This window comes from Capricornis sumatraensis, chromosome 3, assembly GCF_032405125.1.
Source record: "Capricornis sumatraensis isolate serow.1 chromosome 3, serow.2, whole genome shotgun sequence".
Classification (NCBI taxonomy): domain Eukaryota; kingdom Metazoa; phylum Chordata; class Mammalia; order Artiodactyla; family Bovidae; genus Capricornis; species Capricornis sumatraensis.
In genome coordinates, this window is record NC_091071.1 from 41730598 (window position 1) to 41749287 (window position 18690).

The 18690-nt window shown below is 63.2% G+C and overlaps 2 protein-coding genes across 2 annotated transcripts; both read right to left on the reverse strand.

The window, feature by feature from the left end:
* Positions 1-67: 67 nt before the first annotated feature.
* ANTKMT (adenine nucleotide translocase lysine methyltransferase) lies at positions 68-1473 on the reverse strand. Its single transcript, XM_068969129.1, has 5 exons — positions 1191-1473; positions 875-979; positions 643-783; positions 423-473; positions 68-296 (listed from the first exon to the last, which is right to left on the reverse strand). Exons 1-5 carry the CDS (start codon positions 1350-1352, stop codon positions 75-77), a joined length of 681 nt encoding a protein of 226 aa, XP_068825230.1. The 5' UTR covers positions 1353-1473; the 3' UTR covers positions 68-74.
* Positions 1474-4676: 3203 nt separating this feature from the next.
* METRN (meteorin, glial cell differentiation regulator) lies at positions 4677-6674 on the reverse strand. Its single transcript, XM_068966944.1, has 4 exons — positions 6577-6674; positions 5883-6283; positions 5080-5139; positions 4677-4993 (listed from the first exon to the last, which is right to left on the reverse strand). The coding sequence occupies exons 1-4, from the start codon at positions 6672-6674 to the stop codon at positions 4677-4679; spliced, it is 876 nt and encodes a 291-aa protein (XP_068823045.1).
* Positions 6675-18690: the final 12016 nt, after the last annotated feature.

Here is an 18690-nt window from a genome sequence, read left to right on the forward strand (position 1 = left end):
GACCCAGCATAACCAAATAAATAAATATTAAAAAACAGAATCAGGGTGGAGCCCAGAGTCTTTATTGCATACAGTCAGCCACTCTGAGAACTGGGTGTTCCAAGTATGGAGGCAGAACCGGGCCCTGGCACAGCCTGCCCAGCGGGCCCACCTCTGTGAATGTCATAGGCCCAGACTCGGTCCAGGCCCTCACCTACCACAGCCACAGGCTGCCAGGTGGGGAGGGGGAAGCGCCCAGACACCACGCGGGCTCCTGCAGGCAACTCTGCCTGCAGCTTGTCCTCCAGCAATGGGAGCTGTGGGAGAGAGGGGAGGGTGGTGTGGGCAGGCGGGTCATGGCTCCCCCAGCAGCTCCTCCAGGCCCAGTGCCTACACTGGGGATGGCCTGGGCGTCCCATGGAGTCAGCAAACCCCAGACCTACCACACTAGGAGCCAGGAACACAGACACATTGTAGCAGTCCCTCAGGCTCACCTGCAGGAAGAGAAGTCACCCCAGCTGGGAAAGAGGTTTGGTGGGCATGGAGTCACCACAGCTTCCAAGGCCCAGCCCCAGCCTGCCAGGTGACAGAGGCACCATGCCAGAACTGGAAGCGTGGAGAGCAGGCGTGGGGTATGAGGGGATCCAGGGCTCCCTGGGTTACCTTCCAGAGGTCCTCACGGTGGTAGCGGACACTGCCAGCACAGCCTGCCCTCCAGGCACGCAGCCGCGCCAGTCCCACCAGCCAGGGGTTCAGCTCGTAGCCCACAGCGGGGCAGAGGCCGCACCTGTGGGCAGCCAGCACCTGTGGGCCCAGAGAGTCAGGTCCAAGAGACGCGGAGGCGCGCTCACAGAAAAGGTTATAGCAAAGATGTCCCCCCACACACAGTCCTTACAATCCTACCGTCCCCAGAGCCCAGGTCCACTGTCTTCCCAGGACGACCTCGCAGCAACGACAATACATGCTCCACCTGCCTGGCACTCGCGCCGACATAGGGCACCTGGACGCGGAAGGCGGGGCTGTGAGGGTGGGGCCCGCCTCCCAGGCCTCCTCTCTGGGCGAGGGAAGTCAGGTCCCACTTGAAGCGAGCCCCACCCCACAGCCCCGCCGGCCCAGCGCAGCAGCACCCTCCGCCTCATACCTGCGCTCAGCGCCCCGCCCCAGCCCGGCCCACTCGGCCGGCGCAGGCCTGCCGCGCCCCGGCCCCGCACCTGCAGGCGCAGCGGCACGCGGCGGAAGCCTGGCTGCAGCAGCAGCGCCCACATGGCGTAGACTGCCAGGCCCGAGCCCGCCGCCACCTGCAGCAGCTCCAATGGGCCCGGCCGCCGCTCGCGCAGCTCCGTCAGCGCCTCAGCCGGGTCGTCCTGCTCCATGGCTGCGGGGCACTGGCTTAGGGGCGTCCCGCCGCAGGGACCCTCCCCGGCTCAGGCCCGAGATCCTCACGCCCCAGCACCGGGCCAGAGACAGCCCCTCCCCGCCGCCCTCGGCCTGCACCGCGCAGCTCCCTCCTCCTCCGCGCCCTCCCGACCCGGGTTGCCGACGCCGGAAGGGGCAGGGCGGCGGCCTCTCCGAGACGCCGGAAGCGGCCGGTCCGTTCGCGTCCTTTTTCCCCCGGGTCCCGGGCCCGTGCCGCGGGTTCCGGGGCGACCCTCGGGTTCTGGCCGCACAGCACGCGGCCCGTTAGCGCTCGTCCCTCAGCCGCGGACGTTGCTGCAGACCCTAGTGCGGCGCGTCCCAGAGCGGGGGCCGCCCGTGGGCGGAGGCCCGTGCGGTCTGGCTGGAGCCCAGGGGCGGCGGTCCGCCTGCGAGGAAGGGCTCACGAGGCTGAGGCGGCGACCAGCACACCCCGATCGCCCGCCGAGCCCAGGAGCAGTCTCGGGGGGCCTGGGCCCTCCCACGGCTGAAGGCAAAGAGCCCGAGTGCGCGAGAAACGCCAGGCTCTGCAGAGGCGGGGGCGGGGGGTTGGGCTCCGCTGAGGGGCCGGAGGGGGATTGACAAGAATTCAGCAGAACCGAGAAGACAGATGGCTGTCTCAGCGAGACGGGAGGGGAGACGAATACGAGGGGCTGGACCCTCTGGCAACTGGCCCAGCCATGGGAGTGGGAGCAAGAGCCCCAGGAACTGGGGAGATCACCTCCCTTCTCCAGAAAGCATCACACACACAAAGAAAGATCGAGCTCCCAGAAGTACCCTGGCAGAACTTGGGAACGGGAGAAGGAACTGGCAGGACAGAGCCAGGACCCGCTCCTGAGGCCAGAAGGCCTTGAGTGGTAGAAACTTGTCTGCACACAGGCTCCTCCTCCATCCATGGCCCGTCAGGAGGCCCAGCGGGACGGACGCTGCTTCAGGCAATGTGGACCTGCCCGATACCACTGTCCCCTCCCCCCGCGAAGTGCAGACTGCTTCACACTGGGGCCTCACTGCCACCAGCGTGGAAGACAGGCGTCCTTGTGCCCTGCTCCAGAGACCTGAGTACTGGAGAGGAGGAGGGCTGCTCCCACCCCCAACCCAGCATCTCCTGCCTCCTTCCTGGCTCCCACTGCCCCTCCCCAGAAAGGGAGGACGTGCACTGGGCTTACACAGCATCCCATTCTTGCCTCTTTAGTTCCTCAAATTATTCCTGGTGCCTGGCACAGCACCTGACACCTAGAAGAAACTCAATAAAAGCTGGTCAAGTGAATGACAGCGCCTACCCAGACTCCCCCGTGAGCTCATTCACAAGTCCTTCACTTTCACACCTGCATCTGCCTGTCACCTTTGGGCACCGGAGCACACCTTCGTGAGTACAGGCGCCCAGCGAGGCCCCCAAAGGCATCTGCTCCCATAGCCCCGGCCCACATGCTCACCCACACCTTTCCCTTTGGCCACTTCCTGGAGAGCAGGCATGAAGCTCCTGGCCTAGGCCTTCCTGGTGCCTCCCAAAGCAACCTGGGGCTCCTTTGGTCCTGTTGACCACACCCACTCCTGCTCTTTCTGCTCCTCCTGAGCTGGTTGCAAAGCCAACACTTTCTCTGGAGGAGGATGTGTGCATCAGAGATTCTTCGTTAGAGGCACTTCCTGGGGCAGGTGGGTAGAGGCCAGTGTCCAGCCGAGGGCCCACCCCAAGGCAGCTGCCCTACATTTTTATGACAGATGGTCCCAGAGGCAATCCACAGTGACCACTGGGTGTGGCCGTAGGCCTCTCTCCAAAGAAGAGGAGAGCTGGCCAGAGCATCATGCCAAGAGCTTAGGGTAAGGCATCTCTCAGGTCTGGAGGGGAAGCCCTCCTTGACCAGGGCCTCTGCAGAGAGGAGGGGGCAGGAGAGCACACCCCCCTCCTTCTCTGGTCTTTACTGAGACACTCCCTGTTGAGGGGGAGGGAAACAGGTATACAACGGTCTGGTCGAGGAGAGAGGTCCATGGGAGATCCAAATGTGGGGTATTTAAAGGCTGAAGGCTGGCCTTGCTCAGGATGTACTTGGAGGGGAGGTCTGGGGCCTGAGCCCCAAGCAATCCAGGATTGCCAGTCTGAGTCTGGGGGAGCAAGAGGCTCTGCAAGGAACCTTAAGAACAGCAGAGGTGGGAGGAACCCAGGGATGCTTGCCCTCCAGGGTGACTGTACCCGCCGTCACAGTTCTCAGCAGTCCCCTCAGCAAGCGGCCCGTCCGAGTGAAGAAGTATGTCCCCCCAGCACTGTAGCCTTAGACGGTCTGCCCCACGGAAACGCCAGAGCAGCTACTGGAGTGTCGCACTCTCTGCACAGGGCATGGCCACACGAGGCACTGACACCAGCTGAGTCTGGCAGTAGGCGCCCCAAGGAACTTTGCTCCCTTCCTGCCGGCAGGATGGCAGGGCTGCTTCTCCAGTAAGGACTGCAAGGAAAGTTGTTTCTGGGGCTCAGCCCAGGAATCTCCCCAGATATGAGCTATGGGACTGGGTCAGCAGAGCCAGCTTGTTCCAGCTTCCGAAGTCCCCCATGCACAGCCCCTCACCCCCTTCTCTTCCCCCCACCCCCAACCTGGCACTGGGCCTCTCAGCCTCAGGGCCTTCAGCATGGTCAAGGCAATGACAACTAGGCCACTGGGGAGAGGTGGTGGAAAAGGTCCTTAAGAGACCCCACTGTGTGCCCCCACCCACTGGAAATGGGCAACAAATAGGACCCCTGCAGGAGAGACCCCACAGCTGTGGGGGGAGCACATCGGAGGGGCCTGCGGACAGAAGCCCATTCTTCCCCATGGGTGGGGTGGGGCCAGGGTGACTGCTGGGCTTGCGACACACCACTTGGGGAAGTCGGCAGGTTGCCAAACCGCAGCCCCTTCCTTCAGGGTGGGAAGTGGGGTTGCCTGGCTGCCCACCTGAGACCTTGGGGGTTACGGCCCCTTTTCATTCCCACTCTGAGCAGTAGAAGCACCTGGCATCGGGGCAGCAGACTGAGGGTCACGTGAGAGGGGGTCCCTGCGTGCCCCCAACAGCAGCCCCTCGCCTGGGCATGGGCTGCGTGGCTGCAGTCTTGGGCTCTCTGAAGCGGGAGCTGTGCATCCCCTGAGGCCGTGGGAGGAGAGAACGGAGTGAGGCGGCCTGGGCTGGGGGCCACGTGCACACTGGCTCACCCATTCAGCGCTCTCACTGGTCATCACTGTTACCTCAAAAGCAGGTGATGCTGTGATGCCGTCCGCAGGCCACCCCCCACCCTCCCCAGCACCCTGTTCCCAGGCCTGTCAGTCCAGCACCACCTCGCAGGGGTGCAGGTGGTCAGCATGGGCAGCTGCGTAGGCACGGCTGAATTCCTGGAGGTGGGGAGCAAAGCCCAGCCAGGCCTCACCAAAGCGGCTCCAGCCCATGAAGAGGAAGGTGCCAGGGCCGGGGTGCACACCACAGTGCAGTGGGGTGCGAATGGAGGCCTGCCCCTGGCCCCCGGAGCCCCCCACCCGGAAAACCGGCAGTGTCTGGCGGAGGACGCGGGCAGCTGCCACGGTAATGACAGATTCCTGTAGCTCTGCGTCGTGGGCAACTCCAAGGATGCTTCCATAGATCACTGTGGGGACACGTGTTGGCCAGTGGCCTCAGGGGAAGACAGGCCCCCGGCTCCTCCCCACCACCCGCCTGCAGCGGGGCAGTCACCAAAGTCACTGGTGCACACGGCCAGGAGGAGCTCGGCATCACTGCAGGGTCTACAGGTAGCTGACATGCAGGGCAGGTCAGGAGTGGAGCCCTGAGCCCTCCCCTGGCTGGACACTCCTGTGTCCAGGGTGAGGGCAAGCTCCCAGATGCCCCTCAGGGCCTGATGGCACCTGGGGTCTCAACGAATTTGTGTGCACACTCTGAAGACAGCCTGCACTTGTAACGCTAAAGGCTCATGTGTGTGTGATGCACACACAGCCATGGGCCAGCATGCAGGCATAGGGCCCAAAGGCCTGGAGCTGCAGGGCCGGGTTCCTGCCCGTCTTCCACATAGCACCAGCAGGCAGTAACTCCCTGTCTCCCAGAGCTGCTTCCTGGGGCGCAAAGACACCAGCCCAGCCCGCGGGGCAGGAGGTTCGGGGGTCAGGGGACAAAGCAGACAGTGACCCCATCCCCCGTGGGGTCAGGCTCCGACCTCCAGGAGAGCAAAGAGCTGGGCCTGGTGCCCTGCGGGGAGGCGGGGCTGCGTCTCCATGGTGACGGGCTCACAGTGGACTTCTGTTGTACTGGGCTGGAGGAGGGGAGGGAGGTCACCGCCGGGCCAGGGAGCCCTGGACAGCTTTGGCCGTCATCCCCTCCCCCAGCCCTTCAGGACCAGGGGCCCGGATGGCCCTGCCTGGTCTCACCTTCCAGGATTCTGCCCCCCGCCCCTCCCCACCTGCCCTGCCTGTGACAAGCCACCTCAGTTTCTCCTCCGGTGCGGTGGGGAGGACAGTCAGTTCTCCACCCAGACCCGCACTCACCATCCGCTCCAAGGCTGCGGGCCTGCGGGGGCAGCTCCAGAAGCCCGTCCTCCCGCAGCTCGAAGCGGAAGGAGGCCACGTGGCGGCTGAGGTCGGGATGCGGGGTGGCCTGCAGGAAGAGGGCCCGGCGCTCGCGCGGACCCCAGCGCGCGCATCGGGCCCCAGCCGGGCCCTGGCCCTCAGCCAGCAGCAACTCTAGCGCGCCGCCCGTCCGCTCCGCGAAGACTTGGGCGCCTGCGAAGGGCCGCGTCGGCCGCAAACAGACGATGCCCGGCTGCGCGCCAGGCTCGGAGCCGCCCAGGGTGAGGCGCAGCGCCCCGGCCGGGTACAGCCACTCGATCTCGCCCTCCGCACAGGCCAGGGAGAGCTGTCCCACGCTGCCGGGCTCCTGGGTCAGGCCGCTGCGGACGGACAGGCGGCGCTGAGACGGGTGGCCCGGGTCCCCACCCGGCCAGCCCGTTCCCCTTGCACTCCGTCCCCGGAAGCACCAAGAGCCGCGTCCACTTGGCGGAGAACGAAACTGAGGCCCGGGGTGCAGAGACTGGGAGGCGAAGGTGGCAAAGGCAAGGGTTCGGAGCCGGGACAGGGCGCCCGAGAGGGCGGGCGGCACATCTCCCAGCCCGCGCCTAAGAGGCGCACACAGCGCACACAGCACACGGGGTTGGCCCGTGGGGGCTTCCAGTGGGGCTCGTACCTGCCCCTCCAGCTGCAGCGGTCCTCCGAGTAGCCGGCGCGAGCGGCCGCGGCCAAGAGGCAGAAGCAAAGCGCGCAGAGCAGCGCAGGGGTCGACATGGCGCGGGGGACGCGCGGGGGCGCGGCGGGAGCAGCCGGGGCCTTGGCCCCGGGCCCGCACAGCCCCAACCGCCCGCGCCGCTTGCCACGCACCGGGCGGGAGCCTGAGAGCGGCTCAGGCAGTGGGCGGGCCGGACGGCCAATCGCGCCGCGGGCCCCGAACTTTCCACCAATCGCAGCGGCGCTCTCGAGGTGGGCGGATCGCCAGGGGCCCGGGAGGCGCCGGGGAAGGGGCTCCGCGGACGGGGAGTTCTGGGTCACCTCCTCAAGGGACCCCTACTCCCCGCCCGCCTTCAGCCTCGCCCTGCGCGCCGTCCTGCTCGGGCCCCTGTCCTCCAGGCCTTCGGCGGCAGTGGTGCCCACTGGAACATCTGGGATAGGGGGACTTCATCTGGGGGACTCTCTCCAAGTATGGTACCTGGGCCTGCGTCCCCCATCTCTCCCCAGCCTGGCCCTGGTGACTTCCCACATAACAGGTGGGTAACCCCGGGATGCGGGCTGAGGCTCGGTGAAGAAGCAGGAGCAAGAACAGCCCTAGCCCCAGAGTCAGGCCCTGGTAGGTCGGGCCAAGCTGGAGCTGGGCCCACTCTCCTAGAAGAAACTCGCAGCCAGTGTCACTGTGGAGGCCAGGGCAGGAGGAGAGGCGGGTGGCGATCAGCTGGGGATTGCAGAGATGGCCAGATAAAAGGGAGGACGGCCGACAACCTTCGCAAAGGCCTCATGGTGTGGACCCAGTGGACAGGCCCCAAAGAGCCTGGTGAAACGTTGGGGTTGGATTACAGAGGCCTTAGGCCCAGACTCAGAACTACAGCCTCAGTACTGGACCGCTTGGGGTCCCTGAGAGCTTTGGCTGACAAAGACCCTCTGCTGTCTCTGGGTGTGAGGTCCCCCCGCCCCAGCCTCCTGCTGCCCTGGGCCAGAAGTCCACCCTGACAGATGAGGCAGACAGCGCCAGTGGGAAGGCGACAGTGGAGCTGCTGCCAGACCGAGCAGACCACCGCCTCTTCCCCGGCCCCACAGCCCTTCCAGGCCAATGAAAAGCCAGGCACCCACAGGGCTCAAGGGCTCAGTTGCCCCTGGCCCTAGGCAAGGCGGGTGGGAAAGTGAAAGTGTTAGTCACTCAGTCATGTCCAACTCTTTGTGACCCCATGGACTGTAGCCCACCAGGCTCCTCTGTCCATGGGATTCTCCAGGCAAGAATACTGGAATGGTTTGCCACACCCTCCTCCAGGGAAGCTTCTGAACCCAGGGATGGAACCCAAGTCTCTATGTCTCCTGAACTGGCAGGTGATGGGTTCTTTACCACTAGCACCACCTGGGAAGCCTCTCAGTGAAGTAAGCCAGTCACAAAAGATGAGTCTACTCACATGAAATACCAAAACAGTCAAATTCATAGTGACAAATTAGAATGGAGGTTGCTTGGGGCAAGGCGATGGGGAATTGGTGCTTAATGGGGACAGGGTGTGCATCTGGGAGGAACAGAGTGTTCTGGGGGTGATAGTGGTGACAGTGGTTTGACACACACACTTGACACCCCAGTACACTTGGAAATGGTGAAGATGCTAAGCTGTATATGTATTTTACCCAACTACGAATTTAGAAAGGGGCGCACAGAGCAAAAAAGATTTTCAAAAAAAAAAAAAAGATTTTCATGACCCAGATAACCACGATGGTGTGCTCACTGACCCAGAGCCAGCATCCTGGAGTGTGAAGTCAAATGGGCCTTAGAAAGCATCTCTATGAACAAAGCTAGTGGAGGTGATGGAATTCCAGTTGAGCTATTTCAAATCCTGAAAGATGATGCTGTGAAAGTGCTGCACTCAATATGCCAGCAAATTTGGAAAACTCAGCAGTGGCCACAGGACTGGAAAAGGTCAGTTCTCATTCCAGTCCCAAAGAAGGGCAATGTCAGAGTGTTCAAACTACTGCACAATTGCACTCATCTCACACTAGCAAGGTAATGCTCAAAATTCTCCAAGCCAGGGTTCAACAATACATGAACTGTGAACTTCTAGATGTTCAGACTGGATTTAGAAAAGGCAGAGGAACCAGAGATCAAATTGCCAACATTCATTGACTATGTCAAAGCCTTTGACTGTGTGGATCACAACAAACTGGAAAATTCTTAAAGAGATGGGAACACCAGACCATCTTACCTGCCTCCTGAGAAATCTTGTATGCAGGTCAAGAAACAACAGAACTGGACATGGAACAGACTGGTTCCAAATTGGGAAAGGAGCATGCCAAGGCTGTATATTGTCACCCTGCTTATTTAACTTATATGCAGAGTACATCATGGGAAATACCAGGCTGGATGAAGCACAAGGTGGAATCAAGATTGCCGGGAGAAATATCAATAACCTCAGATACAAAGATGATACCACCCTTATGGCAGAAAGTGAAGAAAAAATAAAGGGTCTCTTGGTGAAAGTGAAAGAGGAGAGTGAAAAAGTTGGCTTAAAGCTCAACATTCAGAAAACGAAGATCATGGCATCTGGTCCCATCACTTCATGGCAAATAGATGGGGAAACAATGGAAACAGTGACAGACTATTTTCTTGGGCTCCAAAATCACTGTAGATGGTGACTGCAGCCATGAAATTAAACGACGCTTGCTCCTTGGAATTAAAAAGCGGAGACATTACTTTGCCATCAAAGGTCTGTCTAGTCAAGGCTATGGTTTTTCCAGTAGTCATGCATGGATGTAAGAGTTGGACTATAAAGAAAGCTGAGCCAGAAGAATTGATGCTTTTGAACTGTAGTGTTGGAGAAGACTCTTGAGAGTCCCTTGGACTGCAAGCAGATCCAACTAGTCCATCCTAAAGGAGATCAGTCCTGAATACTCACTGGAAGGGCTGATGCTGAAGCTGAAACTCCAATACTTTGGCCATCTGATGTGAAGAGCTGACTCATTGGAAAAGACCCTGATGTTGGGAAAGATTGAGGGCAGGAGGAGAAGGGGACGACAGAGGATGAGATGGTTGGATGGCATCACCAACTCGATGGACATAAGTTTGAGTAAACTCCAGGAGTTGGTGATGGACAGGGAAGCCTGGCGTGCTGCAGTCCATGGGGTCGCAGAGAGTCAGACACAACTGAGCGACTGAACTGAGCTGAGCACAGGGCATGGCACTGAGCAAAGGAGTCTCCAGTGGGAGGAAGGGAACGGGAATCCCGGTCAGTCACATTTGCTGAGACCTAGGTCCAGTTCTGGAGGGACCCCCAGCGCCCTGGACCGCCCTTGCCCCAGGCTGGCGAAGCTGACAGAGGGCTTCAGGCGCCCTCCGGTGTCAGTGTGGGGAGTTGCTTCAGACCCTCCTTCCGCTGGCTGGGGGCCTTGGCTCCCCACACTCCCTGTCCGCCCCCTCCCACCCTGAGAATGGGACAGTGTCCCTGGGTTTCTGGGAGGGGCTCCTAAAGAGTGATCTGGTCTGTCAAGGGCACAAGCCTGGCCCTGAAGTGGCCCCCTGATAGCAAGCTTCCCCTTCCTCCTGCCCAGCTGCTTCTTCAAGGGCTGGGTGGCGGCGCTGACTGTCACCTGCGGAAGAAGACCCCGCAGGCTGCCTCTGCTCACAGCTCCTGGCCCTGCAGCCTGTGAGGGGTGCTTCTCTGAAGCGCCCAGTGTGGTTAGCCATCAGAGATCTGATGCCCACATCAAAAAAGCCCAAAAGGCTGTGGACGCAGAAGACGTGCTTGGTAAATACCCAGAGAGTGAGTGTGTGGATGGACGAATGACACCCCAAATCTCAGGTAACTCCCCAACGCTGTGTTCTGTTTGGAGGCTCTTGTGTGTCCCCCCAGCTCCAGACCCTGCAGTGCCCTGACCCTCCAAAATGGGCTTCTCTCCACTTCCCACTCAGAGCCCAGGTCCTGGCTGGGGACGAGCAGATGGTGGAACCAGAAGCAGTCTCAGGTGGGCCATGCCCTCCGGCAAGGGGGCAGCCCTGCAGGGTGCAGGGCACAGGTGAGGGGCACGCAAGATCAGGGTGGGGCTGGGCCGTCCGGGGCCTGTGGGAGCCGCACAAAGCCCAGGCGGAGTCAGTGGGGATGGACGGATGGAAACAACACCCCAGGTCTGGTTGGCGCCCCGGGCAAACTAGGAACAGGAAGCTGGCCAGTGGGAGGCAGGAACTGGCTTCAAGGGATCGGCTAGCAGAGCTGTTCCTGAGGAAATGGTGGGAAAGCCCAGAGGGGTCAAGTTTCCCCAGCTGCCAAGACCTCTCCTTTGGGCTCCCGTTTCAGCAAAATCGAGGAGAGGGAGAGACGTGGGCTGAGCAGAGGCCAGCTGAGCCTGTGGCCCCAGCTGAGCCTGTGGGCACCCAGACCCCCGCAGCCAGGACTTCCTGAAGGTGTGCTGCAGCTGACCTGGGGCAGGGCGCCGTCACCCTTGGAGGGGCTAGGGGCTGGAGACACCAAGATGGTTCCCACAACCAAGAGCCACGTGGTGCCAGGAAGCTGCCACCCAGTGGCACACTCCAGGGGTGCCCACAATCAACACTGGCCTGGAAGGCTCCTGGCCAGCCTGACCTAGGGAGCCCCAGGGTGCTGGAGGGACCGGCCCTCCCAGAGACCCGATCAGGGAGACAGTCACATCTGTCAGCTCTCACGGGCAGCCTGAACAACCTCTGGTTCCCCTTCACCTGCACAGCCCCCACCTTGTTCCCAGCTGGACTCTGGCCTGGCCCACATATAAGCCTGTACCTTAGAACACATGGCAAGTTTCCTCCCTTGACAAGAAGACCACTGCCTCCCTCATGCCGCCCCACATACACCTTGCATCTTCTTCAGGAGCCAAAAATGCAGCTGCAGATTGATTTGCAGCTGAGCTAAAAATAACCACCAGGCTTCAGCCAGGGCCCGGGAAAATATCCCATTGCTAGGAGACAACGTTACTGGGAAACCGCCATTGCTAGGCAACTGGGTTGCTTGGTGACAGCTGGGCCCTGAGTCATACTCAGCCCTGGCCACTCCACCCCCCACACCCCGTCCCCTGCCTTGGTGAGTCGGGCCTGGGTCCCAGGAGGAGGGAAGGCAGGGAGCAAAAGCTAGAGGCAGCACAGGCCTGCCACCCACCGCCCGCCACCTCCCACAGCTGCCAGGGCCACCCCACGCTATGAGGTTCTCACTTCCCTGGGCTCCCATTGGGCTTCAGAGTGCTGAGGACCGTCAAACACACCTGTGGCCTCCCCATGCCACGTGGTCCCCCCCGCCACGTGGTCGCCCCTGCAGGCCCTCTCGGGGCCCCTGCCTCTGGGTGGGGAGCAGGGCCAGTGGGGGCACAGTGTCCATCCTCCCTGCGGGTCCAGGGCAGCCAGACCTCTGGGGAGCATGGGGCTGTCCCCACCCGTGCTATACCAGGATCTCCAGGGCGACCCCTTGCGTGGGGCCCCTCTTACTTTCCAAGAGGGGACCTGCCACCCCGGGAGGGCGGCCCTGAGCCCAGGTTTGTGATCCCGGAGCACACACCTCACCCCACGAGGAAGGAACCCCGTGAGGAGGTCGGGCCTGCAGAGCCGCGAGGTAAGCAGCTCCGTTCCCCGACGTGACTGTGGCTCCCTCTCAGGGCACAGTGTGCCAACAGCCTTTCGTCCTCACCCCCTCATGCTGCAGAGCTGGAGACCCCCCGCTGCCTGGGCTAGGGAGACTCCTCTGTGCCCAGGCATCAAGATGAGGGGATCTCCAGGTGAGGGGTGCCCCAAGTGAGTGCAGGGGTGTTTTATGTGATGTGGTGATCAGGTGAGGGGTGTCCCAGGTGAGGGGAGCTCCAGGGGAGGAGAGCTCCAGGGAAGGGGAGCCCCAGGTGAGGGGAACCCCAGGGGAGGGGAGCTTCAGGGGAGGGGAGCCCCAGGTGTTGGCACAGCCTGCTCTCTGCCTGGGCCCTGGCACTTGCTGAGGGGCGAGAGCCCCTCAAAATGCAAAGTGAAGCCCTGCCTCCCAGTCAGGGCATTGTGCACACCGGGGTCAGGGTCCGGGCTGCCCCATTGTCCCCTGCCACCGGGGCTGAGCCCACATGGAGGTGACGGGCTGGGTCAGACAGCACTCCCCAGTCACCCCAGGCCTCACGCACCCCCACCCACCCCACCAGGCCCCCTCCTTTGGTCAGGGTCAGCAGGGCGGGGCACCAGTCCCCACCACACCCAGAGCTGCCCTCACCCACACAGCTGCCTGAGTGGCACCGCCCAGGCCAGTGCGGAGGGCCAGCCTGCCTTCTCCCGCTGCCTCGCCTCACACCAGGCCCCCTGGGGCCGCTTCCTGTCAAAATGCTGCTGACAACAGCCGGTTTCATTTTCTATTAAGGTTCTCAGGGGGCTGCCTCTCCGCCCTGAGGCTCTTTCCCTGGAGCAAAGACCCCGCTTTGCTCCCCACGAACACCTGGTCCCTCTGCTGACTCCCAGGAGATCCCGAGGTGGGCAGTATGAGCCTCGGCCTCCACCCCGAGTCTGCTGGGAGTCCTGGCATCCCCAAGGGCCCAGACAGAGCCTTCCTCATCCTCCCGCCCCACCCCGTCCCGCCCTCTCTGCAGGCCTATTCCAGAGGTAACGTGCCTCAGGACCTTCGCACACCCCTTCTTGGACAACTTCCTTTGCCCTCTCTCCCTTGGGGGACTCAGTTTAGTGTCCTGTCCTCAGGAGCCCCCCCCCCACCACCACCATCTTCGGAGGTCTCCATCACGTGGCCCTCTTGAACCTCCATCGCGCTCGTCTCTCCAAAATGATCTCCTGGTCACTTGTTTCTCTGCTCTGCGGGTGCGCAACTGTGTCCCCCGCTGAAGGGGGTTCCGGGGCCTGGTACCCACAGGCGCGCGGAGGATGTGATGGCCGCGCGGTGAAGGGGGCCCGGCCGTCCGCTCCGCAGGAGGGGCCGGGAGGGGGAGGGTCGGACCGCTGGCGCCCAAGGGCTCCATCCTCTGGGCCCCGCTGGATTCGGGGTCCCCGCCGCTCCTCCGAGGCAGGGCTCGCTCTAGCCTGGCTCTCCGTTCGCGGGCCTGGACCTTCCTTCGCCTCCCTCCTGCCCTCGCCGGCCCTCCTCTCCGCTCCCCGCCCCGCCGAGCGCCGGGTTTGTTATTGTGCGGGCGCCGGTGGCAAGGGGGAGCGGGGGCGCGTGCCGGGGCGGCGCGTGCCCGTAGGCGCCGCGGCGGGAGCGCGCTGTGCGCGCGGGAGGGCGCGGCGGGGCGGGGCGGGGCTCGGCATCCTCGGCACCCCCGCCCGGGCTCGCCAGCCCGGATTGGCTACCGGCGCCGGGAGCGCGCGAGGGAGCGGCGCGTAAGGCCGGGCGGGGGGCGCTCGCGGCTCCGCCGGCGGCCGCGGAAGAGCGCGGGGAGGAGGGCGGTGGAGGAGCGCGGGGAGGAGGGCGAGGGGAGGGAGGAGGCGCCCGCCCGGCTCCCTGCAAAGCGGCCTTATTTATCTGGGCACAGCCATAGCCTCCTCGGTGGGAGGCTCGGGCGGCCGATCCTCTCCCACCGGGGAGCTCCTCTCCGGGGGCAGCGGAGGGGCCCGGCCAGGCCGGACGCGGGGCGCGGGGCGCGGCCGGGCCCTGCCTGCCAGGCCAGCACCTCGGTCGCCTCCTCGCCTCGCCGGTGCCCATGCCGGGCTCCCCATGACGGGAGGACGCCCGGTGGACAGCGTGGCATGAGCCAGGAGCCCGGGCCGAGGTAAGGTGTGTGTGCCGGGCCAGGCTACAAGGCGGGGAGGGGGCAGGCCACAACACCGGGGAGGGGGCAGGCCACAGCACCGCGGAGGCCACAATGAGCAGGAGGCTGGGAGGGGGCTTGGGACAGCGCCGCCGCCACCCCCCCCCCCCCCGAGGGCTTACGTAACCGCAGCCCCTTCCCTGGCGGCTGCAGCTGGGCCTCCAGCCCTGCCAGACCTTCCCCCAGCCCTTCACCCCAGTGGCTGCCTGGTTGAGGCCCGATCCCCATGGCAACTGGACCAAGGCTGTGGGTCGGTGCCACCGTGCTCTTCCCCCGTGGACGCCGAATTACAAGCCCCCAGCTGGGCTGCCTGGGTGAGGTCCCAGACCCCACAGCACTCAGGACTCCTCACCCCAGCACCATGAGCCCCTGTGCCTGGAGACAGGTGTTAGATACAGTTACACTCCAGGAGGAGCTTGTGAACGCGAGGCCCAGTCGCTGACCTGCCCCTGGACACCTGAGCCTGGCCCTGCATGGAGCCGCCACAGTGGGAGGTCGAGGGGAAGGGAGGGCGCTGGCCACATGTGCTCTGGAGGAGGGGCTGGGCGCTGGCCAAGGCTGGAGGGCCCCAGAAGCAGAGCTGGGCACCCTGAGACTTGCTGGGGGAGGGTCTGTCCTTCTGGGGGTTTGAGTGGGTCGAGGAGTCCCCCACCCATGACCCGAGAAAGAGAGAAGGTCTGGCTGTTGGAGCCTCCAGGAGCCTGCAGCCTGGTGGCCACTCCTCCACCCCTCCCAGCCTCTGCACGGGAGGGTTTCCCTTCATGGACAGGGCCCACGGACCAGGGACAGGGCCCACAGACCAGGGACAGGGCCCATGGACCAGGGACAGTCCAGGCCCCCATGGCACCAGGCAGAGCCTGGGGCCCTTTCTTCCCACAGATGCCTTCGAAGGATGCTGGACGGCAGCCTTGGGGCAGGACGCCTGGGTGGGTTGGGAGCCTGAGAGGTTTGGGGTCCCCCAGGGCGACCCACTGGCTCCATAGGAGGTGGCCCTAGGGCTAGCTGAGGCTGTCTGGGGAGGAGGGGTATTCAAGGCCCAGTCCCAAACACGGGCAGAGCGGGGAGTCCGTGCAGGCCCCAGGGGACCCCAGGACTCACTTAGCCGGGTGCCTGCTGCCTCTGTGGCCTGGCTCCCCCTCACCGGGGGCCTGGGGGGCCTCTGCCTCCCCTTGCTGTGGGCCGGGCCTACGGGCATCTCTGACGCTGTGAGGGTTCACAGGGCCGATGCCATCCTCCAGCTCACACCCACTTTCGGGGCACTCACACAAGTCCTGTCGCCCACTAGTGAGAAGGGACCAAGTAGCTGGCGGTTGGAGCACCCGGACACTCACGCCAGCTGGGCCCAGCCTCAAGAAGGGCCGCACTGCGGGGACCAGGGAGACCTCTCGCCTGGAGGCTGGGAAAGGGGTTCCTGGACTGGCACTGTGAGCTGTCTGCAGCCCCCATCTCGTCACACGTGGGAGCTGCTGCTGTGTCTGAGGGCTGGCTTGAGGGACGAGCGGAGGTGGCAGCAAAGTGGGTGGCCCGGAACCTCCCCTCCCAGTCGCCTGGGGGAGCCTCAGTCAGACCCACTGCAGAGGGTGGGCTTGGCCTCCCCTGGGCAGTGTTTGAGGCACTGGATGCCCCAGGCCCTGGAGGGCGTGGACCCTTCAGAGCAGAGAGGCCTGGAGCCTGGCACGTACTCCCGGAGGTGCCCGGTGCCACGTGGCTGAGCTGCCCTGAGCTTGGCCATAGGACGTGCTCTGCTGGAGCACCAACTCGGCTCTCTCTTGAGGCCCACGTGCTGCCTTTCCAGAGCCCCGGGTGCCTGGGTGGGGCAGCCCGCACCCCCAAGCATCTCTGAGCTGGGGGCGGGAGGGGAGCACTGCTGCTAGGATGTGTGCAACGTGGTAGGGTTGTGCGTGTGCCTGAGTCACAGAGCTTGTCACGAAATGTGTCAGCCCGTGCCATGTCCCCAACCCCAAGCTACCCAGGTCGTCACCCCAGCCCCTGGGCCACCGCTGCAGGTTGACCTAATGTGAGCTTTTCTGGCTACCCATGCCCTGTCCAGTTCGATGGTCCTCAGCCGGCAGGGGGAGCTGGTCAGTGCAGATTCTGCTGTATTAGATGGGGTATCAGGGATGAGTGAAGAGACCTCTGAGCTGAGGACCATGACGGGTGGGTATGAGCAGTCCCAAAGATGAGTGTCAGTGGTCGACACGCAGCTTGCAGCCTCTGGAAGGAGAGCAGGGGCGTGACAGGGGGCACACTGGAAGAGACCCCCAGCCCAGGGCTCCAGGCTGGGAGAACATAGGGACTGAAGCAGAACAGAGCAGAGAAAGGAGGGAGCAGCTGCAGGGGGCGGGGGCGGGGGGGGCACAGGGTTGGACTCTGGACAGCCATGCCTGGCCTGAGTCTTGGGAGGACAGCTGGAGGACTTGGGGTAAATCCTAGCTTTGTGCAACTTCTGCAAATGCACTCTGAACCTTGCTGTCCCGGCTCGTGTGTGATGGGCTGAGGTCAGCAGTGCAGTGGGAGGACGTGGCTCTCGGAAGCTTCCCTCCTTTCTAATGCTTCTGTCCCCTTCCCCCTGGTCCGGCCAGACCATGGGGAACAGGCAGCCAGCACCCTCGACCCTGCAGCCCTCAAGTGGGGGACTTCGCCAAAAAGGAGACACAAGCCGTCCCCTTCCCGAAGGTCTGAATAAAGGCACAGCTGGCCCCAAGCCCCAGGGTCTTAGGAGCCTTCTCAGAGACCCTGGCATCACTCTCTCCCTCCCCCATGGACACCGGCCTCTGTCACAACCTGGACTGAGGAGCTGAGCCACAGTTGAGCCCTTCCGTTGACTGCCCTCCGTCCCACCTCAGGGGAAGCTGCACGCCTTTCTACATGACCCTGATCATTGGACGGGCATTCTTCATTCATTCAGCTGCCCAGCCATCATGCTGTCTGTCCTCAGGAGAGACAGGCAGGTAGACAGTGATGATAGTCCACGTCATGGCAGACATCTGGAGATGCTTTCAGGCCAGGGGTCCCATGGGGAGAGGGAGAGCGGTGCTCACACCAAAGGATAGAACAGGAAGAGCTTGCGGGATTAAGGATCCCGGAGGCCTCCTGAGCAAGCAGGGAACCAGCATGTGCCCGGGCAGAGGGGGAGGGGAGTCCAGGACAGCAGATCTCGATGAACTGTAGGGTCAGGTCTGGAAAGGGGCCGGAAGTGAGGCTCTACGGTGGACATGCTGGGTCTCAGGGCCCAGTGACTTCATCTGTAGAAGAGGCAGCTCCTCAGGAAGCCCCAGCGTGGCCATCTCCAGACCTGGAAGCCACCAAGGTCTGGAGTCCTTGCAGGACTCTCAGTGCTCCCCAGGTGCCCTCTGGCCCCCACGGTTCCCATGAGTCTGCTGGGGAAGCAGAGGCCAGGTTTGCTCTCCTTGATTCACCTCTGGCTCAGGCTGGTGAAGACAAGAAGCTAAACTAGTGACCGCCTCCCTCCTCCTGTGGTGAACCAGGAGCCTGGAGCCCCTGCAGCCATCATAGGAGAAGCCTTCCCCCAGAATCCCACTCCTCATGGAGACACAGCACACCAGGGACTGAGGCTGAGAATAGTGCAAGCCTGACCGTCTTATTTTAAAAGCCTCTTTCCCTGCGTGTCAGCTGCTGGTGCTTCTCCCTAAAGGGGAGTACTCCCCAGGGGACTGGCTGCCCCTGCCTGTCCTGACAGGAAGACCAGGCTGGTCCTCCTGGACACACTAGGTGCATCGGAGTCAGGTGACAAGAAGGTGGAGACTCTGCAACCTGTCTGCTGGGTCAGGGGGTCAGAGCCAGGCTGAGGGGCCCTTGTCCCAGCCCCCCAGGGGCCTCTTGACTCACCGGCAGGAAGACCCATTTCTGATTTGAGGATTGTCCCAAAGCCCTGACCCCTGCGCTAAGGTGTGGCTGTTTCCAGTTTCGAGCTGAAGATCTAGGGCTCAGACTAAGTCAACGAGCCTGGAGGGTGACGAGCAGCTGGAGCGCAAGACCATGGACAGGGTCGGGGAGCAGCAGGCCTGCCTCTGTGGGAAGAAGGCTCAAACCCAGAACGTAGGGGGCGGGGAGGCTAACCGACAGGCCGGCCAGGGGCTGTGGAAAGAGGGGCGGCCAGGTCTTGGACACTCCCTGCAAGCTGGTGTAAGCTCTTTTCCGTGGATGGGCTCCACCCAGAGGTCTGGGGGGTGGGGATGGGACTGTGGGTGTATGCAAATGTGAGCTGCTGTGGGGGACGGAAGGGAGCCCCGCGGATGCCCGGGGCATACACGTGATCCCCTCGACTCAGGCTCCACGTGCGCACCCATGGCTGGGAGAATTTTCA

Coding starts and splice junctions, on each gene's coding strand:
- ANTKMT (XM_068969129.1), bottom strand. CDS start 1,352: ATGGAGCAGGACGACCCGGCTGAGGCGCTGACGGAGCTGCGCGAGCGG. Junction 980..1,190: donor GCGTGCCGCTGCGCCTGCAG/GTGCGGGGCCGG, acceptor TTCCGCGTCCAG/GTGCCCTATGTCGGCGCGAG. Junction 474..642: donor ACCGTGAGGACCTCTGGAAG/GTAACCCAGGGA, acceptor CTCTTCCTGCAG/GTGAGCCTGAGGGACTGCTA.
- METRN (XM_068966944.1), bottom strand. CDS start 6,674: ATGTCGACCCCTGCGCTGCTCTGCGCGCTTTGCTTCTGCCTCTTGGCC. Junction 5,140..5,882: donor CCGCAGCCTTGGAGCGGATG/GTGAGTGCGGGT, acceptor CCTGCATGTCAG/CTACCTGTAGACCCTGCAGT. Junction 4,994..5,079: donor CGTGTGCACCAGTGACTTTG/GTGACTGCCCCG, acceptor GTGTCCCCACAG/TGATCTATGGAAGCATCCTT.